Source organism: Corythoichthys intestinalis, chromosome 12, assembly GCF_030265065.1.
Source record: "Corythoichthys intestinalis isolate RoL2023-P3 chromosome 12, ASM3026506v1, whole genome shotgun sequence".
Lineage (NCBI taxonomy): Eukaryota > Metazoa > Chordata > Actinopteri > Syngnathiformes > Syngnathidae > Corythoichthys > Corythoichthys intestinalis.
In genome coordinates this window covers 920,861-941,455 of record NC_080406.1, presented here as the reverse complement: position 1 = coordinate 941,455, position 20,595 = coordinate 920,861, and the positions used below count along the sequence as shown (strand labels likewise).

The 20,595-nt window shown below is 44.4% G+C and overlaps 2 protein-coding genes across 5 annotated transcripts in view; both read right to left on the bottom strand.

Annotated features, from left to right (window-relative positions):
• dcaf6 (ddb1 and cul4 associated factor 6) overlaps window positions 1-11,756 on the bottom strand; it is a 35,758-nt gene extending 24,002 nt beyond the window's left edge. Inside the window, exons 1-8 of one of the 4 annotated variants that reach the window (XM_057851838.1) lie at window positions 11,414-11,756; window positions 11,241-11,349; window positions 10,714-10,775; window positions 10,501-10,593; window positions 6,800-6,985; window positions 6,627-6,740; window positions 6,422-6,557; window positions 1,709-1,920 (exon numbers count right to left, since the gene is read on the bottom strand). In XM_057851838.1, coding sequence (XP_057707821.1) covers window positions 1,709-1,920; window positions 6,422-6,557; window positions 6,627-6,740; window positions 6,800-6,985; window positions 10,501-10,593; window positions 10,714-10,775; window positions 11,241-11,328 — 891 coding nt within the window. In that variant the 5' untranslated portion in view covers window positions 11,329-11,349; window positions 11,414-11,756. Of the gene's footprint in view, window positions 1-1,708; window positions 1,921-6,421; window positions 6,558-6,626; window positions 6,741-6,799; window positions 6,986-10,500; window positions 10,594-10,713; window positions 10,776-10,865; window positions 11,152-11,240 lie in introns of those variants that run through there. The other 3 variants (XM_057851841.1, XM_057851842.1, XM_057851840.1) reach the window with 3 other exon arrangements.
• Window positions 11,757-12,246: 490 nt separating this feature from the next.
• LOC130926616 (uncharacterized) lies at window positions 12,247-16,147 on the bottom strand. The gene is made up of 2 exons (XM_057851620.1): window positions 14,894-16,147; window positions 12,247-12,963 (listed from the first exon to the last, which is right to left on the bottom strand). The coding sequence occupies exons 1-2, from the start codon at window positions 16,145-16,147 to the stop codon at window positions 12,247-12,249; spliced, it is 1,971 nt and encodes a 656-aa protein (XP_057707603.1).
• Between the last annotated feature and the right edge of the window lie 4,448 nt (window positions 16,148-20,595).

The window sequence follows — 20,595 nt, the reverse complement described above, 5'->3', positions numbered from 1 at the left end:
AGTGTCTGCTATAACTAAAGCCACCCCAACATTTATAGGTTTGGATATTTCAATGAGAATAGTCTGCAAACAATGAAAGAAGGGGGAAAAAATGAAAGTAAATGAACCATCATATTTAATATTTTGTGCCCCCTCCCTCCTTGGCGGCAATAACTTGAACAAGACACCTCCTGTAGCTGCTGATCAGTCTGGCACATCGATCAGGACTAATCTTCTCTACAAAACTGCTGTAGTTCAGTCAGAATCCTGGGATGTCTGGCATATCAATCAAAATGTATTTATATAGCCCTTTACAAAACCCGAAAGGCCCTCAAGGCTGTCTTTAGGTCATGCCACAGCATCTCAATGGGGTTCAAGTCTGGACTTTGACTTGGCCACTTCAGAGTGTGTATGTTGTTCTTCTGAAACCATTCTGAAGTTGATTTACTTCTGTGTTTTGGATCATTGTCTTGTTGCAGTATCCATCCTCCTTTTAGCTTCAACTGTCTGACAGACTGCCTCAGGTTTTCCTGCAAAACTCTTGAAGTCATTCTTCCATTAAAAATTGCAAGTTGTCCAGGCCCTGAGGCAGCAAAACCGCTCCAAATCATGATGCTCCCCCCACCACGCTTCATGAGGATGAGGTGTTGATGTTGGCGAGCTGTTCCATTTTTCCCTCCACACATGACAGTGTGTTACTCCCAAACAAGTGAACTTTGGTTTCATCGGTCCACAAAATATTTTGCCAAAACTACTGTGGAGTGTTCAAGTGCCTTTTTTGCGAGCATTAAACGAGCAAAAATGTTTTTCTAGACAGCAGTGGCTTCCTCCGTGGAGTCCTCCCATGAACAGCATTCTTGGCCATATAGTTGATGTGTGCACAGAGATCTTGGACTGTGCCAGTGATTTCTGTAAGTCTTCAGCAGACACTGTAGGGTTCTTTTTTACCTCGGCGTATTCTGCCCTGAACCGCTGGCGTCATATTTAGTGGATGGGCCACTCCTTGAGAGAGGAGCAATAATGCCAAAATCTCTCCATTTGTAGACAACTTCTCTGACTGCCGATTGATGAACACCCAGACTTTTAGAGATGGTTTTGTATCCTTTCCCAGCTTTATAAAAATCAAGAATCCTTGATCACAGGTCTTCAGACAGCTCTTTTGACCGAGCCATGATGACCATCAGACAATGCTTCTCATTCTTACCAGATGTGTGTTTTATAGTGAGCGGGGCAGCTTTAAACCACTCATCAGTGATTGGCCACACACCTGACTTCAATTGTTTGGTAAAAATTGGATTCGGTTGCTCTGTAAGTCTCCTTAGGCAGAGGGTTCACGTACTTATTTTTCCCCCTTCTGTCATTGTTTGCATGCCATCTTCATTCAAATTTGAAAACCTATAAATGTTTGGGTGGTTTTAGTTAAAGCGGACACTTTTTTCATCAGTGTGGTTTTGACAAAGATCAGATTACATTTGATGGGATTTGATTTTATGCAGAAATGTGAAAAATTCCAAAAGGTTCAGATACTTTTTCATACCACTGTAATCGCATGCAGTCCTTGCGATGAATGGCATCTTTACTGGTACTGTACTGGTCTCATTTTGATAATGTAAAAATTAGGACTGGGTAGACAAGATTACTGGTCATGTCATTTGGTTGCGGTAACAACTTGTAAAAAAAAATGAGGACCGGTCTTAAATTGACGTCCATCGCCGTGATGTGCGCTCACCTCTTCCCTCCTCTCCTCCGAAGGGCCTTTGAGTTCCCGGGCCAGGTCGTCTTTGGGGTCAAAGAGGTAGATGTAGTCGGAGGAGTAGCTGACCAGCACCTCCCGCCCGTCGGCGCTGTAGCACAGCGACGTCACGCGGCACGACTTGTCCGACAGGTGAGCGGGCACAAACCTGACGCACATGCCCGTCGTCCCGCGACCCATGTAGTTACCTACGGGACGAGAGGAAGCGGCCGTCATCTCCCGGCGAAGCATTCAAATCCACACATCCTTGCATTTTATTTTAGAATATTTATTGTCCAATTCACTGGGGCTGGGAGGGCCCATGAATAATAATAAGAACATGAACAAAATAAAATGGAATACAAAAATGTTATTTTGTTTCAACAAATGACCCAAATCAAAGCTGATATTTTATCCTTTTTAACTAGAAGGGCTAGTAGTAAAGGATCATGTTTTGAAAAAAAAATACGATTGAAAGTAAGATAAATGAAGTAATAAATAATTAAATTTTGTCAAAATTATTGCGTTAACAGGCGGTAATTAGTTATTTTAATTAATCACGTTAAAATATTTGACGCAATTAACGCAAATGCCCCGCTCAAACAGATTATAATGACAGCACAGTGCAATGTTCACTTGTTACTTGTGTTTTTTGGAGTTTTGTCGCCCTCTGCTGTCGCTTGGGTGCGACTGATTTTATGGGCTTCAGCACCCAATAGCATCGTGTAATTATTGACATCAACAATGGAGGGCTACTAGTTTATTTTTTGAATGGAAAACGAAAACATTAAGAGGGGTTTTAATATAAAATTTCTATAACTTGTACTAATATTTATCTTTTAAGAACTACAAGTCCATGGATCGCTTTAACAGAATGTTAATAATGTTAATGCCAGCTTGTTGATTTATTGTTATAATAAACAACTACAGTACTTATGTACCGTATGTTGAATGTATATATCCATCTTGTGTCTTATCTTTCCATTCCAACAATAATTTACAGAAAAATATGGCATATTTCATTGATGGTTTGAAATGCGATTAATTACCATTAATTAATTTTCAAGCTGTAATTAACTCGATTAAAAATTTTAATCGTTTGACTGCCCTAATTTTAACAAATGCAAGAAATAAAAATTAAATTAATTAATTAATTAAATGTATTCTTCATATTAATTATTCATTAAAATCTAAGTAATGTTTTATCTTCTATAACCGGGAGTGAATAATATTTTAGCACCATTTTTTTTTTTTTTTTTTTTTTTTAACATATCTGTAAATAACAATAATAAAACTGATGAAAAATGAACTTTTCATGATTTAAAGTGCCTATGACAGCAAAAAGCATGTTCATTTCATATTCCACGCGGTAATTTATGCTCCTGAATGAAATGAACGGCTTGGATGTGTGTAGAAGCGATCATTTTATTTATTCTTTTTTTTTTTTTTTTTCATCTGACATCCGGCTCCAGTCTCGGGTTGACGACAAATGCGAATGTGACCTCACCCGGTTCAGCATCTCACAATGCAGAATTGCTTTATAGCATGCAGACGGACTGCGGATTCAGCTGATTGTTTATTTTTCGCATCACGCCAGTCCAATGTGCTGCAGGCTTTTGTTGCTGCACCGGGGAGAGGCGTGAGCCTTTTTTGGTTTCAAGAAGTTCCCGTTCACCCTGAGATTGGCCAAAAGAAGTCTGACAACTGTGGGATCATTGGACCTACGAGGAAGTGAGTAAACATCGTGTTTTGTATTATGTCAAATACTGGAATCATGCCACACGTTTAAATACGGAGGAGGCTTGAATTTGTTGGCTGACAACGCTCCTTGTCCACCGAGAATGCCACTCGGCCGACGACCGGCGGCTTGTCGCGCACCCCCCTCGGTCCTCTTTGCTTGCCCGCCGGGTGAGCGCTATAGTCTGCTTATTGCCCTCTTCGTGTGTCTGGTGTTCTGACGAATTTTGCAAACCATCAGAAATTGCGACTTTGCCTTGAAAATGGCCGCAAATACAGCAATTACAAAGTAAACTCTACAAACTTTCTTTAAAACAAAAGGAATTTTTACTTACGTTTGATCATGGACGGACATGTAGAAAAGTTCTCCTCAGACACATCCTGCCATGTTAGCTGCACACAATGACTGCACGCCACTCTCTCGCTGTTTATGTCTTCGCCGTGTCGTTAAGCATTAATTTACGCCATATTCGTGTTGAACATGTATGCTTTAGGCCTGAACGATATATCGTTTAAACATCGCCATCGCGATGTGCGCATGCGCAATAGTCCCATCGCAAGGACGTGCGATAGTTTTTTCATTTCATTTTTTTAAATCCACAAACGTTTGTTTTGAGCAAGGAGCGAGAAGGAGAGTGAACAGTCTCTCATTCTCTCCAGCTCGCAGTCATCGGCTCCTCCCCCTCCCCTGCTAGAGCGGAGTGGAGGAAGGAGGGGCCGAACAGCAGAGCGGAGGGAGGAGGGGCCGTTTTCAAAGTGAAAGCAAGCAATCAAGCAGCACGTTGAATAGGGAAGACTGTCTCCAAAAGGAGTTTTGGAAGTATTTTGGCTATCGACAAGAATATAAGGAACAAAAAACAGCCCTGTTGACAGTGCCTCGCCATGGTTGCCTCAACAAGAAGTAATCCGTCGAACATGTGGGACCATTTAAAACGCAGGTATCTATGCATTCCTGCTACGAGCTTCCCATCAGAGGCTTTTTAGTACAGGTGGGAACATTGTTACGTGCCAACGTTGTTGTCTCAAGCCTGCAATGGTGGATAAACTAGTAGTCTTGGCCAAAAACCTGAGACCCAGTTGAGAATTGCTGAGCAAGGAAGGTGGACGATATGCAGACAAATACATAAATTTGGGAGTTAAAATGGTTCTGTTATTCATCAGTTATTTGCTGTTATTCAGTTCAATTATTTACAAGTTCAATTGAGTTTCTGTTTCTTTTATATTTAAATTAACTGTAAATCGTATTTTTCAAATAACTTTAGTACAGCTGCACATAAAGTTTTGATACTTAATATTTTTTAAATATTTTTACAACTTTGTTGCAGTTTTGCAGTTCTATATTGTTATATTTTGTGTAAACAACTCAGGGGACTAATGCACTTGCACTTTTATTTGACAGATTTAATATTTAAGTTCAAATATGTTGACAACTTTATTGTTTTACTGAGGTTCTTATTTATTGTTATAGTTTGTGAACAACTCTTATTTGTCATATTTAATATTTTTGTTCAAATATGTTTACAACTTTGTTGTTATTTTACCGAAGTTGTTATTTATTGTTATATTTTGTCAAAAACTCAGGGGACGAATGCACCTGCTCTTTTATTTGTCATTTGATGTATTTGCTGCTGTTGAAGTGTCAAATATTGTGTTCAAGAAATTATCTATTTTGTGCAGACATGACATGGGATCCCTTCATAATAATACAGCAATCTTAATCATTCACAAATGAAACGGTATTATATGAATACACTGTGGTCACGGTGTGTCATGCAAAGTATTTCCAAACAGCTATTCAAGTCATCTAGTGAATATTTCTTTAAAAAAAATTTTTTTTTTTTTTTACTATCGCAATATAATATCGCAATATATTGCACACCTAAAAAAAATCGCAACAATAGTTTTTTCCAATATCGTTCAGGCCTAGTATGCTTACAATGTTACTTGTTTATTTAGCACCTGTGAATAACATTGAGAGTCCAACAATGTAAAAGAGGGCTTTTTCAAAGCCACAACAGCTTTGGGAGCAAAATATTATCAGGGTCAAAATTTGGCAGAACACCAGCAATAGACCACTATCCTCGGGTCGGGCTCGGGCAGCTTCGCGCTCCTCCGACGTCGGCCGGTTTGTCCGGCGATCATTCTCCAGCTGTTTCCCCGGCGAACGGGCTCTGCTGCCCTCAGCAAGGGAACAACAAGCTGTAACGTGCTCGCCGCCGTGTGACGTGACCCGGGGTAGTTTTGTGTGATTATTCACTTCGAAAGGTGAGAATACGACTTGGAAACGCCGCTCTGTTTGGGTTAGCATGGCGGCTAGCTGTCACGCCTCCTGGTTTGTTTACGCTCTCCGAAGCAGGGAAATGACAAAAGCCGGACTAACTCCGGTGGCATAAAATACCGTTCGGGAGAGGAAGAAGTCTGCAGTTTTGACCACTATGCAGTAATTTTGCCCTGTCGTAATGAAGAAATGCATTTTTAATATTCCATTCAGCACAAGACTGTTATTTGTCATTTATTTAGCAATTGGGGAAAAATACTTTGATAAAAAGAATATCCTGTAAAAATATTGGAGTAGAGAGATTGAAACAGCTGCTCTCTCTGTCACATTTTCCTCGTTCTGAATAATTCCCCCTCAATGGGCCGAATTCTAAATCAGATGAAATCGTGACCCGGCCGACATCATCCCCCAGATGGGGACGCTAGAGTGCTATAATGTCAGGCGGGGCTAAACGGCAGATTAAAAGACTCATTTCTCGTCATCTGCGCTTAGCCAAATTGTTGTATATAGTCATATCGTCTCAAAACATGACTAATTCACATAATGTAATTATTTTATGCTGTCACAGGCACTTTAACTAGGAGGTTGAATGATGACCTTTTGACTGCCGTTGACAGCGAATGACCAGTCAAAATGGACCGGACGTGTATCACCGTCAACGGCGGTTCAATACAGCGGGCGGCTTTGTAAGTTACCGGTGGCCCTGGTGCCGAGCATGCGTCTGTCGTAGATGCGCACGGAGCTGTCGGAGCAGCCCACCGCCAGGTAGTAGGGCATCAGCGGCGAGATGGAGATGGACGTCGCCGCTCTCCGGCAATTGATCAGGATGTCCTGTCCGCCGAACGTTCGCAGAGTTACTCGAAGGCGGACACTCGATATTGGGAAAACCCTAAAACTTACGTCTTTGCAGTCCTCTTTGGTGCAGCTGGTTTTCACGCGGAGGTCGAACCATCGCACGGTGCCGTCCTCGCCGCACGACAAAAAGGTGTACGGGTCGTTGGGTACCGTCATAATCTGTCGACGGAGCAGAGTCAGGACGAGGAGACGGCCGGCGGCGGTCGGCTCTACCTCACCTCGTAGGCGGTGCCGTAATGGCAGGTGAACTGACACTGCCTGTTGAAATCGGCACTCTTTTCCGTGTGCGTGTAGTAGAGGATTCCGTCGCCGGAGCAGGAGATGATCTCCTGGTCGTTGGTGTGGGGCATGAACTTGGCGCTGAAGATGTTGGCCCGGTGGCCCGAGCGGATTGACTTTTTCACCTGGGGAAGACGAGGCCAAAATTTTAAAATTCCAAAAAATCAGCGTTTACTGCAGTAAAGGTTAACACTGTGAAAATCAGCTTTTTTTTTTTTTTTTTTTTACTGCTTGAATATTTATATTTAGATAAATTAACTGTAATTTACACTTCGAAGTCCCACCTCTGATACTGTACTGTATATACGATGCGACCCAGAAAAACAGGAACTTTTAAACAATCAAATAAAACCGAGAAGTGGAAGAAAAATATTTTACTCCTTGTCATTGATACTTCAAAAATACTATGTCAGGGTTTCCCCTACACATAACCGACTGTGGCGCACCGCCAAAAGCTGCCACGCCTTGCAAATGAGATGTTATTTTTTTAAGGCTGTTTTAAACTAGCGGCAGCCTAGTGTGAAGTGTTCAGCGGCAACCTAGTCATTGTGTATTGTAACGTCCGTAACTACGCGAGGCCCCGTTAAGAGACGATTGGACTGGAGCGCTCTGACGTAGAGAGAAGCGAGTAGGACGAATGGGCGAGATAGCGAGAGATAGAGGACGCGTGTCGCGGCAGCCCACTGTTATTTTGTTATTGTTTTTCTTCATTACTCCTCCCACAATAAAGCGGGTAAGCCAATACAGACTCCTCTCCTTCTCCCACCCCATCCGGGGCATTACAGTATTTCTGACCGAACTTTCGGTAGAAGTGAGCGGTGGACGGCCGTCTTGGACGGAACTGCAAGTTTGAATGAATTTGCGCCGAGATGCGGGGCCCAAAATAGAGCCTTGCTCTATTTCAGCACGCCGCCGCGCTAACATCAACAACGCATCCAATAGCAGAGGGGCAGGCGTACTTATATCTGTGATATCAGGCTGTTTTGGCGGACAGATATATGCAATCACGGCTGACGAAACCTTGATAAATGCATTTTTCAGGTTTTGCGAGCTCTGGGACACTCGAAAAATGACTCTCATACCTCTCCTTGCTAAGCTAAATGGTACCTCAACGTGCGTTGATGTGAAAATGTAGTTCACGAACAACAAAAAAACTATTCACCTGCTCACCGAAACTACTAAAACTCTTTACACGGCTATTAGAATTTTTCCCTTACTCCTTGAAATGGGTCCGTTAACATAAGGACTATTATTGTTGTGGTAATGTAGTACGTATTAACTTCAATTTATTTACACAAACATTCATATTCACAAAGTGTACATCATCTCATAATGCTGAGCTAGGATCATGTGAGTCAGGTCTCCTTAAGAAGCTACTCAAAGCTTACAGCCAGGAGCCTGCATATATTAAGACAATCATAAGAAAAATTATAAGAAGAGCAGAAAGGGTGAATTGTCACGTCCTCATAGAATAACATAGTGACAAAAAAATAACATTGAACACTAAATACACACACACACACACACACAAAAGAGAAATACTTCCCTAGAAGAGGAGAATTTATAACCTAGATATGTTGGAATTTTTCTATTTACTGATCAGAATGCTTTTTAGCATCGTCTTAAAGGTGGAGATGGATTTCAACACTTTTTGCTTGTCGTCGAGATCATTAGGGCCAAATAAAAGGAAAAAGAAGGACTATGACATGCAAGTAGTACCATTGCTACAAGAAAAAAAAAAAGTCATATAATTACGTAGGGTAATGTAGCTGTAATCAGCTACGCTATTTACATGCGTGTACCATAGATGAGAGCTACGACATTAGTCTGGCTAATTAAATATTTCAAACCGATCTTTGTTATGGTTTTTCATAGAAAAAATTTGTCATGATAAGACACAATTTCGCCATGCCACAACATGGTGAGTCTGTCCGACTCCGATGCAGCCCGCCGCCACAGCTTCAAAAAATCCTAAGGGAAAGCCTGTATGTACAAAACATTTCTATAAAATGACGTTCTCCTGTACGAATGCATTCTGCGCTTGAGATTCCTCATTAACCGCTGCAACATGACAGCTGGGATACTGTCAATTTCATCCCAAATTCAACTAAAATTGCAGAGCGTTTACTCGTTCAAGGTCACCGTCTCGCAGTGCTGCCGATACGCACTTCAAAAACTCCAGGTTTTTTCCACAGCAAATCTCAAGAATGTGAAGGAATTAGAATTTTTTCTCGTATTTACTGTTTGTATCATTCTATCACACCCAATACAAAGTCAATAGCATCAAAATCATAGTTTAAGAAAACAAGTAGAATATATTTGAAGTATGAGTCGGTGAACTTAGGTTGATTGGAATTTGCAGTACCAAGACAACGGGCAGATAACAACTACAGGACGCCTCTGGACTACGGAAGCCCAATGTGCGCGTCATGCAGCTGACGGAGTGAGACTGACACTGACAGAGCGAGACAAGCAGGGGATGGCCAAAACATCTATGAGCCCATGTCTGGGCCACCGAATCTCATCATCAGCTCTTCTGGTAACCAACAATGGACAGTCCAGAACAATGAAAGGGCATTCTCTCCTCCCACAAGGAACATCTGATAACAGAAGAACCCGTTGGACACTCAGCACTCACGTGGCGTTGAGGCTGGCAAAATTTTCAACTCTCATTGCACTGACAACAGTAACGGCCGAACTCTCCTGCCATATCCGGAACAAACAATAACCCTATAAAACTCCACCCCCAAACACACCCTTCTTTCGGACCACGGCCCGCCTCCCAAGAGGCTGTAAAAGACTGAATGTTTAACTAATTGCTGTCATTTTCGCGAGACTCGTTTGTTGACCTGTTGATTTGGAGACCCTGGATCCAGCCTTCCTTTTCATCTGGGTCAGTTTGCCACTTTTGCCTTGCTGTCAACTTGGAATAAATTGTCAACTTGATTTTCGAAGCCTTTAGTTTGGCCTTTTGGCCGGGTTGTTGGGGTTGTGTCGGCCCGTGCCGTTGGAATTGCGCAAGCGCGGTTCCAGCAATTTGGCTGGTGTGATTCCAGCAGTCTGTCTAACAGGTCAAATTCCAACAAATGCAATTGTACAGGACCACGCCATTTAAAGGTGCTACATGTCACTTTTTTTTTACTGCCGACTGCCACCTCTTATCTAAAGCGTAACTGCGGCCTGTATTAAGCCCGTGCACGGCGCACATGCTCGTCGCCCATTAAATCTGCACCAGAAACGCAAAAACAGCAAACAGGATTGTTTATAGTTAGTATCAAGTCCTAAGCGTGTTAGAAATGTGTTTTTGCCAAGCGGAGACTAGGCAGAGGCTTGGTGAAACAGCGATGCTGCCGCAGGTACACGCACAGGTGTGTCTTTGACCCAAACACTCACTATTGAAGGGAAGAAAAGGACTTTTTGGAGCAGTCTCAGGGCTTTGTGTGCTCATCATGGCATCGGTAGAGTAGAAAAGTATTTTATATTAAGACTAAAAAATTCCGTATAGTCCCTTTAAATCGCATGTTTTAAGGTTTAAGTTACTATGAAAAAATACGTTTTCTGGCACACCCTGTATACATATCAGTGACACCTAGAGTGTCAGACAAGCATACAACAAGTGGACATTTAATTTTCTAAAGACCTTTTTGTTGTACGGGTTGGTGATGGCCAGGAAGGTATCGTCCGAACCCGACAGGATGTACTCTCCCGTCTCGTTCCATGAGATTGTGTTGACCTGAGGGGAGCCAAAGAGTAAACAGCGCTCACTTGGATTGCCGTGGCAGCGGGTTCAGTGGAAACGCGTGACACGTTCCCACATCGGTTCGGGTTTCTCCGGGAACCGAGAGCTACTCACGCAGCCGTCGTGGATGTTCAGCGTCGCTTCCAGTTTCAGTCTCTGGACAAACTCTCTTCTACCTGAGGTGGCAAAGAAAAATGAGATAAAAATAAAAAGTTTTGCATGACATTTGGGAAGCAGACAAATCATTAAGAAAAAATTAGCTATACATTTTTTAAAATGTTGCTTTTCTGGGGGCCGGACCAGTCGATGATAGTCCACTTTCCTCTCATTTGAAATTGGCATGTTTACGTGAGGGGAAAGAAGCCTGTTGCAAGGCAATGCTTGTCCCACTTCTCCTCTTCCAGGCTAAATATAAACTTGCTGTGTAACTGAACACAATGAGAGCTTCAAGAAGCTAAATACAGCAGTCGCACGCACCTGCCGTACCTTTTCAACACATTCTCACTTACCCAATTCACAATAACGCAAATAAATCACTCCATTCCCAGTTTGTCATGGAATTTAAACTGGACACGTCAATAACCCAAGTTGGACTACACAACCAGACGTTGAAAAGGGCGACGTTGCTAGGTTCTCCTTACCCAAGTAGTTGGTCCTGATGGTGCTGGGTTCGCTGTATCCAATGAGACGTTTATTGACATCCCAAAGCAGGTTGCCGGAGAAAGACATGGTGACGGAGAAGCGCGGCGTCTAATAAACAACAACATTGAAATTCAAGCCTAGCGGCGCCATGGGTTTATCGCTTGATGCTAACGTTAGCTAGCCGCGACGCTAGTTTTCGCTTTCATTGTTGAAATTGGCGAGAGAAGCTCGGTGCAAGCCGTCGACACGTTCTTCTTTGGGTTTTCCGGACGAAGAGTTGGAGGCCCGTCCGTCCGTCCGTCCGTCCGTCCGCCCGGCTGGCGGTTAGCCCGGCCTGCTTTATTTGACTGGCTAGCAGAGCGGACGAGGGAACGATCAGCTGGCGCCGAACCTCGCGATAGAGCGCGAGAACGAGGGCGCGGAGTCGCTCGAGAACAGTTAGCTGACTAGCTGCTCCGTCCGAAAGTGTTTGGTTAGCTATTCGGTATGGCTCGACGTGAATATTTCATGACTGAAAATCGTTTTGTTTTCCCAAGCGTGTTTTTTGTGGGCAGACAATTGGAAAAGTTCTAGTTTATTCCCGATATCAACACGAAGTGACAGGGAAATGCCCCAGTATAAACCCATGACCCCTCAAAAAAATACAACAAAAAGTAATCCCGAATTGCCCCCCCCCCCCCCAATCAACAGAGTGACCCCAAAAATTAACAGGAAATGACCTGACATGCCCCAAAACAAATTGAAAGTGAAGTAGTCTTTATTTATAAAGTTCCGCTCATATATGCACCATCAGTTCGTCAACACAGCAGCACTGCCTAGTGGTCACAGTCAATAATACAAATATTCCTGCTCAAGGTTGACACAAGCAGCACAGTTGACGTCAAAAAATATATATACACTAGTATATATTTCAATATAAACAATTTGAAATATTGAAAAACTACACGTGGAAATAAAGGGAAGGTCAACAACAGCCAATGAGCTGAATGAGGGCCATATAAAAGATTAAGCATGTTCACACTTGTACTGGTAGATCTTGACGCAGTGGTTCATACTGTCAGCCACCACTAGGTGGCCCCCCGGTAAGACCCCGATCCCTCTCGGACCGTTCAAACCCCCCGGCACCAAGGCCCGGCCCTCTCCTCGCGCCGGAAACACGAGCACGCGGTGGGCGTCCCCCCAGTCGGCGACCAGCACGTCTCCGTCGGCGTCGATGCAGACGCCCCGGGGCCTGACCAGGACGGGCCCCGCGGCCGAGCACGCCCCCACAATCCGTAGAGTGTTCCAGTCCGGTCCCAGGACTCTGACGAGGGGCGTGCGACCGCCTTCCGACACGGCCACCGTCCCCGAGCCGACGCAGGCCGCCACCAAGTAAGGGCGGCGGAATCCCGTCGCCACGGTTCGACCCGAACGGGACCCGGTCTCCCGGGGCGGCTCGAGAAGCACCAGGGTCCCCCTGCGGACATCCGCCACTAAGAACTCGTCCTGGCGAGTTACCGTCACGCCCCGGGGAGCTTCCAGTCCGTCGCCGGACCCCCCGAAGGTGCGCAGGAGTCGACCGTGGCGGTTGAAGACCAGCAGGGCGCGCTCTGCCACGCAGCTTAGTGCCAGAAGGCCTTTTGAGTTGACCGCCACATCCCAGAAGTTCGTGAGACGCCTGGACCAATCCTCTGTATTCGGGGAACTGACTTGCTGAAGAATGTTGCCTCGAGGGTCTGTAACCTGGTCGCAGAGTTCATCGTTAGTTACATATTTCTGCATACTCGCTTCAATGTAAAGTAATTCTATCGTGGCTTGGTCAGACACTGCTTGACTCATTTTCTGCCATTAATGACGCTACATGTCTAAACCATTTGAAGTGGGAGCGTTGAGAGCAAAAATTTCAACCGTTGCCACCATCCCGCTTGAAATGGATTGGATGTCTATGGGTGATAAATTCATAAAAGGATGATCAGATACAACACAATTGGATGCCTATCATCATCTTGGTTAGCTGACTAGCAATCGGGAACTAGATATCGCCACATCCTTCCTTCCTTCCCAGATACCAATAACGCCGTTTTAGTACAGAGACTAGCATCAGTGAAACCCTGCCAGATCTCTTACAATTTCTCCGATCCATGGATTTTTTTGTGGGAAGTGTGAATTTTGGTGGCAAGAAAACATTGCGTATACAGTGTGGGCCAAAAAATTTTGCACCCCTGCCTGCAATTCTGTCAGATATTGCTTAATTTCTCCCAGAAAATGATTAAAATTACAAATGCTTTGGGATTCATATCTTCATTTATTTTTCTTACAATGAAAAAACACAAAAGAATGAAAAAAAAAATTCAATCATTACCATTTTACACAAAACTCCAAAAGGGGGCTGGACTAAAGTATTGGCACCCTTTGAAAAATAATGTGATGCTTCTCTAATCATTGAGCACGTAGAATAGAAAGAAAACCAACCAACTGTCTGAGGACTTGAGAAGCAAAATTGTGAGGAAGGATGGGTAATCTCAAGTCCATCTCCAAAGACCTGAATGTTCCTGTGTCTACCGTGCGCAGTGTCATCAATAAGTGTAAAGCCCACGGCACTGTGGCCAACCTGCCCAGAAGTGGACGGAAAAGAAAAATGGACGAGAGATTTCAACAAAAGATTGTGCGGATGGTGGATAAAGAACCTCGACGAACATCCAAATAACTTCAAGCTGTCCCGCAGTCCGAGGGTACAACAGTGCTTGTTATCCGTCGGTATCTGAATGACAAGGGACTCTACCCAGGAAGACGCCACTTCTGACCCAGAGACATAAGAAAGCCAGGCTGGAGTTTGCCAAAACTTACCTGAGAAAGCCAAAAACATTTTGGAAAAATGTTCACAGGTCAGATGAGACAAAAGTAGAGCTTTTTGGTGAAGGCATCAACATAAAGTTTACAAGGAAAAAAACAAGGCCTTCAAAGAAAAAAACACAGTCCCCAGTCAAACATGGCGGTGATGTTTTGGGGTTGCTTCGCTGCCTCTGGCACTGGACTGCTTGACAGTGTGCATGGCATTATGAAGTCTGAAGACTAGCAACAAATTTTGCAGCATAATGTAGGGCCCAGTGTGAGAAAGCTGGGTCTCCCTCAGAGGTCATGGGTCTTCCAGCACGACAATGACCCAAAAGCACTAGAAAATGGTTTGAGAGAAAGCACTGGAGACTTCTAAAGTGGCCAGACCTGAATCCCATAGAACACCTGTGGAGAGATCTAAAAATGCCACCCTTCAAATCTCAGAGACCTGGAGCAGTTGACCAAAGAAGAATGGTCTAAAATTCAAGCAGAGCATTGTAAGAATCTCATTGATGGATATCCTAAGCGGTTTTTCGCAGTTATTTTGTCTAAAGGTTGTACTACGAAGTATTAGGTTGAGGGCGCCAATGCTTTTGTCCGGCCCATTTTTGGAGTTTTGCGTAAAATGATAATGATTTCATTTATTTTCCATTCTCTTTTGTGTTTTTTCATTGCAAGCAACATAAATGAAAATATTAATAATACCTAAGCATTTGTAATTGCAATCATTTTCTGGGAGAAATTCAGCATTATCTGACAGAATTTCAGGGGTGCCAATACTTTTGGCCAGGAGTGTAAGAGCGGTCCTTCGCCGCATTCTTTGATTCGGTCCGTATACCTGAACGCGAGCGTTCCCGCGGTCCACGATGAAGATTTGCCCCCGCGGTGTGCAATGCAGACCAGCGGGCAGGGTGAAGTCAGCCCGACCCGAGCCCCGCTTCCCGAAGCGCCGGATTAGACGGGCCTCCTCTTCCTCCCGAAGCCTCGAGAAGTCCGAAACGGACAGAGATCTGGACGAGAAACTCTGATCCGGATGCGACGTCGGCCTCCCTCTGTGGAAAACCAAGAGATCCGAGCCGGGAAGGGGCGAACTCACAAAGATTCTGCGATTGTCCGACGTTTCCGAATTCCCGCCGTTTACTGGGGAGCTCGATGCGCGAGGCGAATCCGCCCCCGTCTCGCGAACGCCCGCGTCCTCCCGAGAAGAGCTCACGACAAACGTGCGGTCCGAGTCCGGGCTGTCTGCCCGTGAGTCGCGGAAACAACGTTCGTCCCGGGACCGGCTTCGAAGTCTGTCGCGGATCTCTCGACTCCACGCAATTGAGGACGACGAGGATACGTTCCTACCCTCATCTTTTTTGCCGTCTTGAACAGAAATGATCGGGATGTTCTCCGGACATGATACGGATTGCGTCCTCTGCCGCAAGACAGATTGCGACGTGAATTTTTTGTTCTTCCGAACGGAAGCGATCGAGTCGGCTTCTGATTCGGGATCCGGGCTAGAAAACCCATCGCGGTGCTCCGTTTCCGTGGATGGAATTTCCAGAGAATGGAGCGCGCACATCTGCCCGTTCGGACCGCAACCTCCTGTATGCAAAGACAGACTCTGCGCCTGCACTCGGACGTCACCAAAAGCGACGGCGTCGGGTTGGGCGCTGGGTTTGAAGCTCACCCTCTTCAGGCAAAACGAGACTCGCCACGGTCGGAGGAACTCCGCCACCCCTTCCGACAACGCCGTCCCTTCGGCGACGCTTCCGTCGGCTTCCCGGGTCTTCCTTCGAAGCAGGATCAGCTCCTCCAGCCGTCGTTCCAGCGCTTCGCGGCCGATTCGGGCGGCCGTCGCGTTCTCCTCGCCCAGCCGCTCCAGACGCAGCTGCGCGTCACGGTGGTCCTGCTCCACGCGCTCCACCAGGCGGCGCTCTTCCCGACGAACTCCGAGGACGGCGCGCTCCAAACCCCGCCGGGCCGCGTCGGCCTCGGCGGCCTGGCGTTCCAGCAGGCGGCGGAGCTCCGTCTCGGCCCGCGCCAGGTCGCGGTGCGCCCGGTCCGAGACCGGGGACGCCGGGCCGGGCGAGGAACTTCCCGGCAACATGACGGATGAGCTTCAAACAACAAAGACGGATGTCCGCTGACAGAATTGGTCTGTCCTTCTCTAGCCAGACGTGAGGACCTTCTGGTCGTGGGCGGGGCTTGCGTCCTGATTCCAAACCTTCTCAAGTGTAATGTTTGTCAATTATTCATTGATCGGCTGACATGATTGTCAGCGGCGCCGTTGCTAAGCTACCAGGTTGCAAGGTGACACCGACACTAAGAAGGGTTTATTTTTCCTAGTTAAGATTTTTGCATTAAAACAAATAAGCGTTCGTTCAGAGTTTTCGCTTTTCACAAGTTTTGCAAACAACCTTTCAGATATTTCTTGAACTCATTGACTGCAATTGACAGCAGTGCACAAACTATCAACCGTTCTGTTGGCCGGACCGGCGAGTAGAGCTTTTTTGGACTGGCGGCCAATCATTATTCAAGAGTTCGCCAAGTAAAGAGTAGAGTCAAATTCCAATGAAAATTGAATTCAAGGAAATTGGGGGGATTTTGAGATCCAAAACATTGAGATATTTGAACTTTTCAAAACTCGAAAATTCCAATAGATGACAAACACAAAAAAACTTTAGGACTTTTGAAAACAGTGGCGCTACCAGGGGGTGGCCACGGCTACCCCTAAAAATTGGCTGGCCACCCCACTTGCTAGTATATCGTTAGATGGTTGTAGCATCAGTTATGCATTTCATCCCAAATGAATGCATCTATTTTGTTTTGTGAAATGTAGGGCTGTCAAATTCATCATGTAAACGGGCGGTAATTAATTTATCACATGAAAATATTTATCGCAATTAACGCATTCGCGGCACGACTCATTCAGGCATTGCCTTCAACAGCCTACAATGGCGCCGTTTTGCTTATATACAGAGATAAGAGGCAGTGTCAAGTGAGTGGAGTAGATACAAGCATTCATTGGGGCCGTGCTTTTAATTGGCAAAAGCTTTGTCATCTCTCCCAAAGCAACTGTAAATATTGTGGGAAGCGACGTGACAGAAGTTGATCTTTTTCTTAACACCCTGTAGTGTACCCAACGCAGAGAAGATATAGCATTTGCAGCCACCACACACAGTCACGGTTGCACCACTTCCCATCATGCATTTGGGCAGAACAGTTAAGTCGCTACAGTATCATTTGCTGAAAGCTCAACAAATACACTAGATGGAAATATTTAGTCACAATATACAAACTCACATTTATCCTTTAAGAAGTCTTTCTATCCGTGGATCCCTTTCACAGAAAGAATGTTAATAATCTTAATGCCATTTTGTGGATTTATTGTAAACAATAAACAAATACAGTACTTATGTACAGTATGTTGAATGTATATATCCGTCTTGTCTTATCTTTCCATTCCAACATTCATTTACAGAAAAATATGGCATATTTTAGAGATGGTTTGAATTGCGATTAATTACCATGAATTCATTTTTAAACTTGATTAAAAAATTTTAATCGTTTGACAGCCCTAGTTAAATGTACACCTTATGCCTAATATATGCATAACACAATAAAACAGAATTGTTGTGGAACTCAAAATGTTGACTGGACAGTTATGGACTATGCACATTAAATCATTAGTAACATCAAATATTACACAATAAACCAAAGTATGTCAGTAGCCGTGTCCTTAAGTCTTTCTGATAGTTTTCCCCTGATCTTTTTACTGCAATAATATCATGAAAACCTGAAATTATGGCTATTAGTTTTGGTGTGCCACCCCAAGATTTTAAGTGGCCCAATCTGGCCACCCCTACGAAAAATTTCTGGAGGCGCCACTGTTTGAAAACTGGAAAAGAATTGGGAAATTGTTGGATTCCAATGTATGACACTTGGCTAGCCAACCATAGAATTAAAAAAAATACAGTAGTAATCAGGAACCTTTTTGACCAAAAGAGCCATAACACCAAACATATCTTAAAATATAATTCCTCGAGAGCCATAGTGTGTGTGTGTCTATATCACGGGTGGGCAAAGCGGTCCTCGAGGGCCGCAGTGGGTCCTGGTCTTTGTTCCAACTCACCCAGCACAGAGAGTTTAACCAATGAGGTTTCAGCAGAAATGAGAAGCACCTGACTGCAATCGACTGATTGCACTTGTAAAACAGCAGATTAGTGAAAAGGTGTCCTCTTAATGGGTTGCAACAAAAACCCGCACCCACTGCGGCCCTTTGTGGAATAGTTTGCCCACCCCTGGTCTATATACTGTATGCTGTATGTTCAGTTGCTAGCTTGTCTGAGTCTCTTTTGTGAGTGACAGTACTTTTACGAGCAGTCGCCGAGTTGTCATTGAAATAAATCTTTAGAAAACAACGAGATTAGACATGTGCCGATTACCGGTTTCAAGGTGGTATGAAAACGTCAAGGTTTCAAAACTGCAAAAAAAAATTTCCGTCATACCGTCCCTAAGCTATTTTTTTGATGTCCTAAAAATGCATGGAGAAATCTCTCGCTTGCAGCCGTATGGCTCAACCCTCCCCCAACAGTTGTTGCTCAGAGTCAGTGAGTCAGCTGTGTTACACGATGGCTGGAGGAAGTGAAACTCCCATCATCGAAGAAAACAAAATTGCCAGTATAGGAATACTTTGGTTACAGAAAGCGGCCGCCGCTGCTTAGAGGAGAAGGGCCAACTGACATGTAAAACATGTTTGTGGAGGGCGGGTGTCGAGGGGGCAATACCTCCAATATGATTTCGCATTTATACAAAATTAAAAGTGAGAAAAAAAACTCATGAACGTTTCCCACCCGCTACGAGAGTTAACTCCATCGTGTTTAGTTTGTCTAGCGTTGCTAAAACATGTTGTTGTTTTTTTCACTCTGGCAACTAAGTTGAGAAAGTGTTGTGAAGGAATCTGACATTTTAACCAGATTGCTGGAACCGCGCCAGCCAAACCGCCAGACCCGCGCTGGCGCAGATTCAACGACCCGAGCTGGCGAGACTCCGACCACCCTGCCAAAAGGCCAAACTCCGCGTGTTCACCTTAGTCTTAACTAGAGCTGCAACTCGAGTTACTCGAGTCTAAAAACTGATCCAAGTAATTTTATTCACCTCGAGGAATCGTTTCATTTTGCCAGCTCTAAGCATCACGTTTTGCCCGGACTACTTTTGATGCGGGACAATTCGCTGACGTCACGTGCGTAGAGGAAGAAGCAATAAAAAAAAAAAAAATTTAAAAACTTACTGCAGGTGACAGCCACTACAAACTACGCCAACGTTGCTAAAAACTACGCCCGCATGATGCTAGTTTGGTAGCAGGTAGTTTCCGATGCGTCTCATAGATATTGCATGCATTTAGGACTAGATGCGAAATGACAGACTCGGCCGCGTCTGGGCAGCGTTAGTAAACAGCCGTCATCTTTAAGCAGTACACTTCTCATCGCTAATAAATACAACGTTACTGTCACTCGGTCACGTAACGTTAGCTCTTCGGAGGGCTAGGTTTCTATTGATTCTGACCACTGTCGATGCGTGGCTAACGTGTCTTACATACAGGTTTTATATAATCTGTAAAAACACAGCGCTGTAGAGTGATGAGGGTGTAAAATTAAAACATAATAAAGCTAACTGTCAGTTTTAGCTCAGTAGTCATTGCTGAATAAATGTGCTCCAATACAGCTGGTATCATACATTTATTTTGAACACTGCAAAAACTCAAAATGCTATCAGTACTTACAGTTTAGACTGACTTAAAACTTAAGTAGAACTTAAAAATAGCTTGACACAAATGGAAATTCAATTGAAACACGTGGAGAAACACATAGCTTTCGAGTGATATGTGTTATCATCAAGCGTAATTACATTTTTAGGTAAGAATTTTTTTTTTTTAATAAGATGGAGAAATTTTTGGAGTGAAAGCAGTGAATTTTTTTTTCTAGTCACATCTCAGATGCAATTGTTGGCTGTTTTCAACAATGTACATTGAAAATAAAGACATTGATTGACTGAAAATGGTTCAGTATTGGATTAAATGTCTTTTTTCCTCATTTCGGTCGATTATTAAAATATTCGATAGCTGCAGCCCTAGTCTTAACCCTTTGTACTGAATCCATTTTGAAAGCTGGAAGAAGACTCACTGAGAACTAGTTGAGAACTAAGATGGCGCCGGTGTATGTTGACGTGGCTTGCCGTCTCCCACTGTTTGTGTTTTTGTTGTTTTTGTCTTTTTTAATCTCGACCGTCAGTTCGGTTTTTATTTATGATCGCCAAACGCTGTTAGATCTTCGCCCTGCTGCCAAGGATTTGGTGAAGGGCAACCACGAATGTTTTAAGACGTATCGGCCATTCCAACAGCCGGACTCGCTACCTGTCCACCTTTGCTGTACTTCCGCTCCCCTCCCTTGGTCTACACGCCGACGCCGCCGACGGGGAAAACGTGGCGGTCAGCTGGCGAGATTCAAGCTCTTTTTTGCTCGAACATTCGTGGCACGCCGGAGGAGAAGCGGAGCA

What these genes read in the sequence shown, in the direction of transcription:
- LOC130926616 (XM_057851620.1), bottom strand. Translation starts at nt 16,147, where the DNA reads ATGTTGCCGGGAAGTTCCTCGCCCGGCCCGGCGTCCCCGGTCTCGGAC. An exon ending in GCGGGAACGCTCGCGTTCAG is followed by an intron (nt 12,964 to 14,893) that starts GTATACGGACCG and finishes CTCTGCGACCAG; the next exon opens with GTTACAGACCCTCGAGGCAA.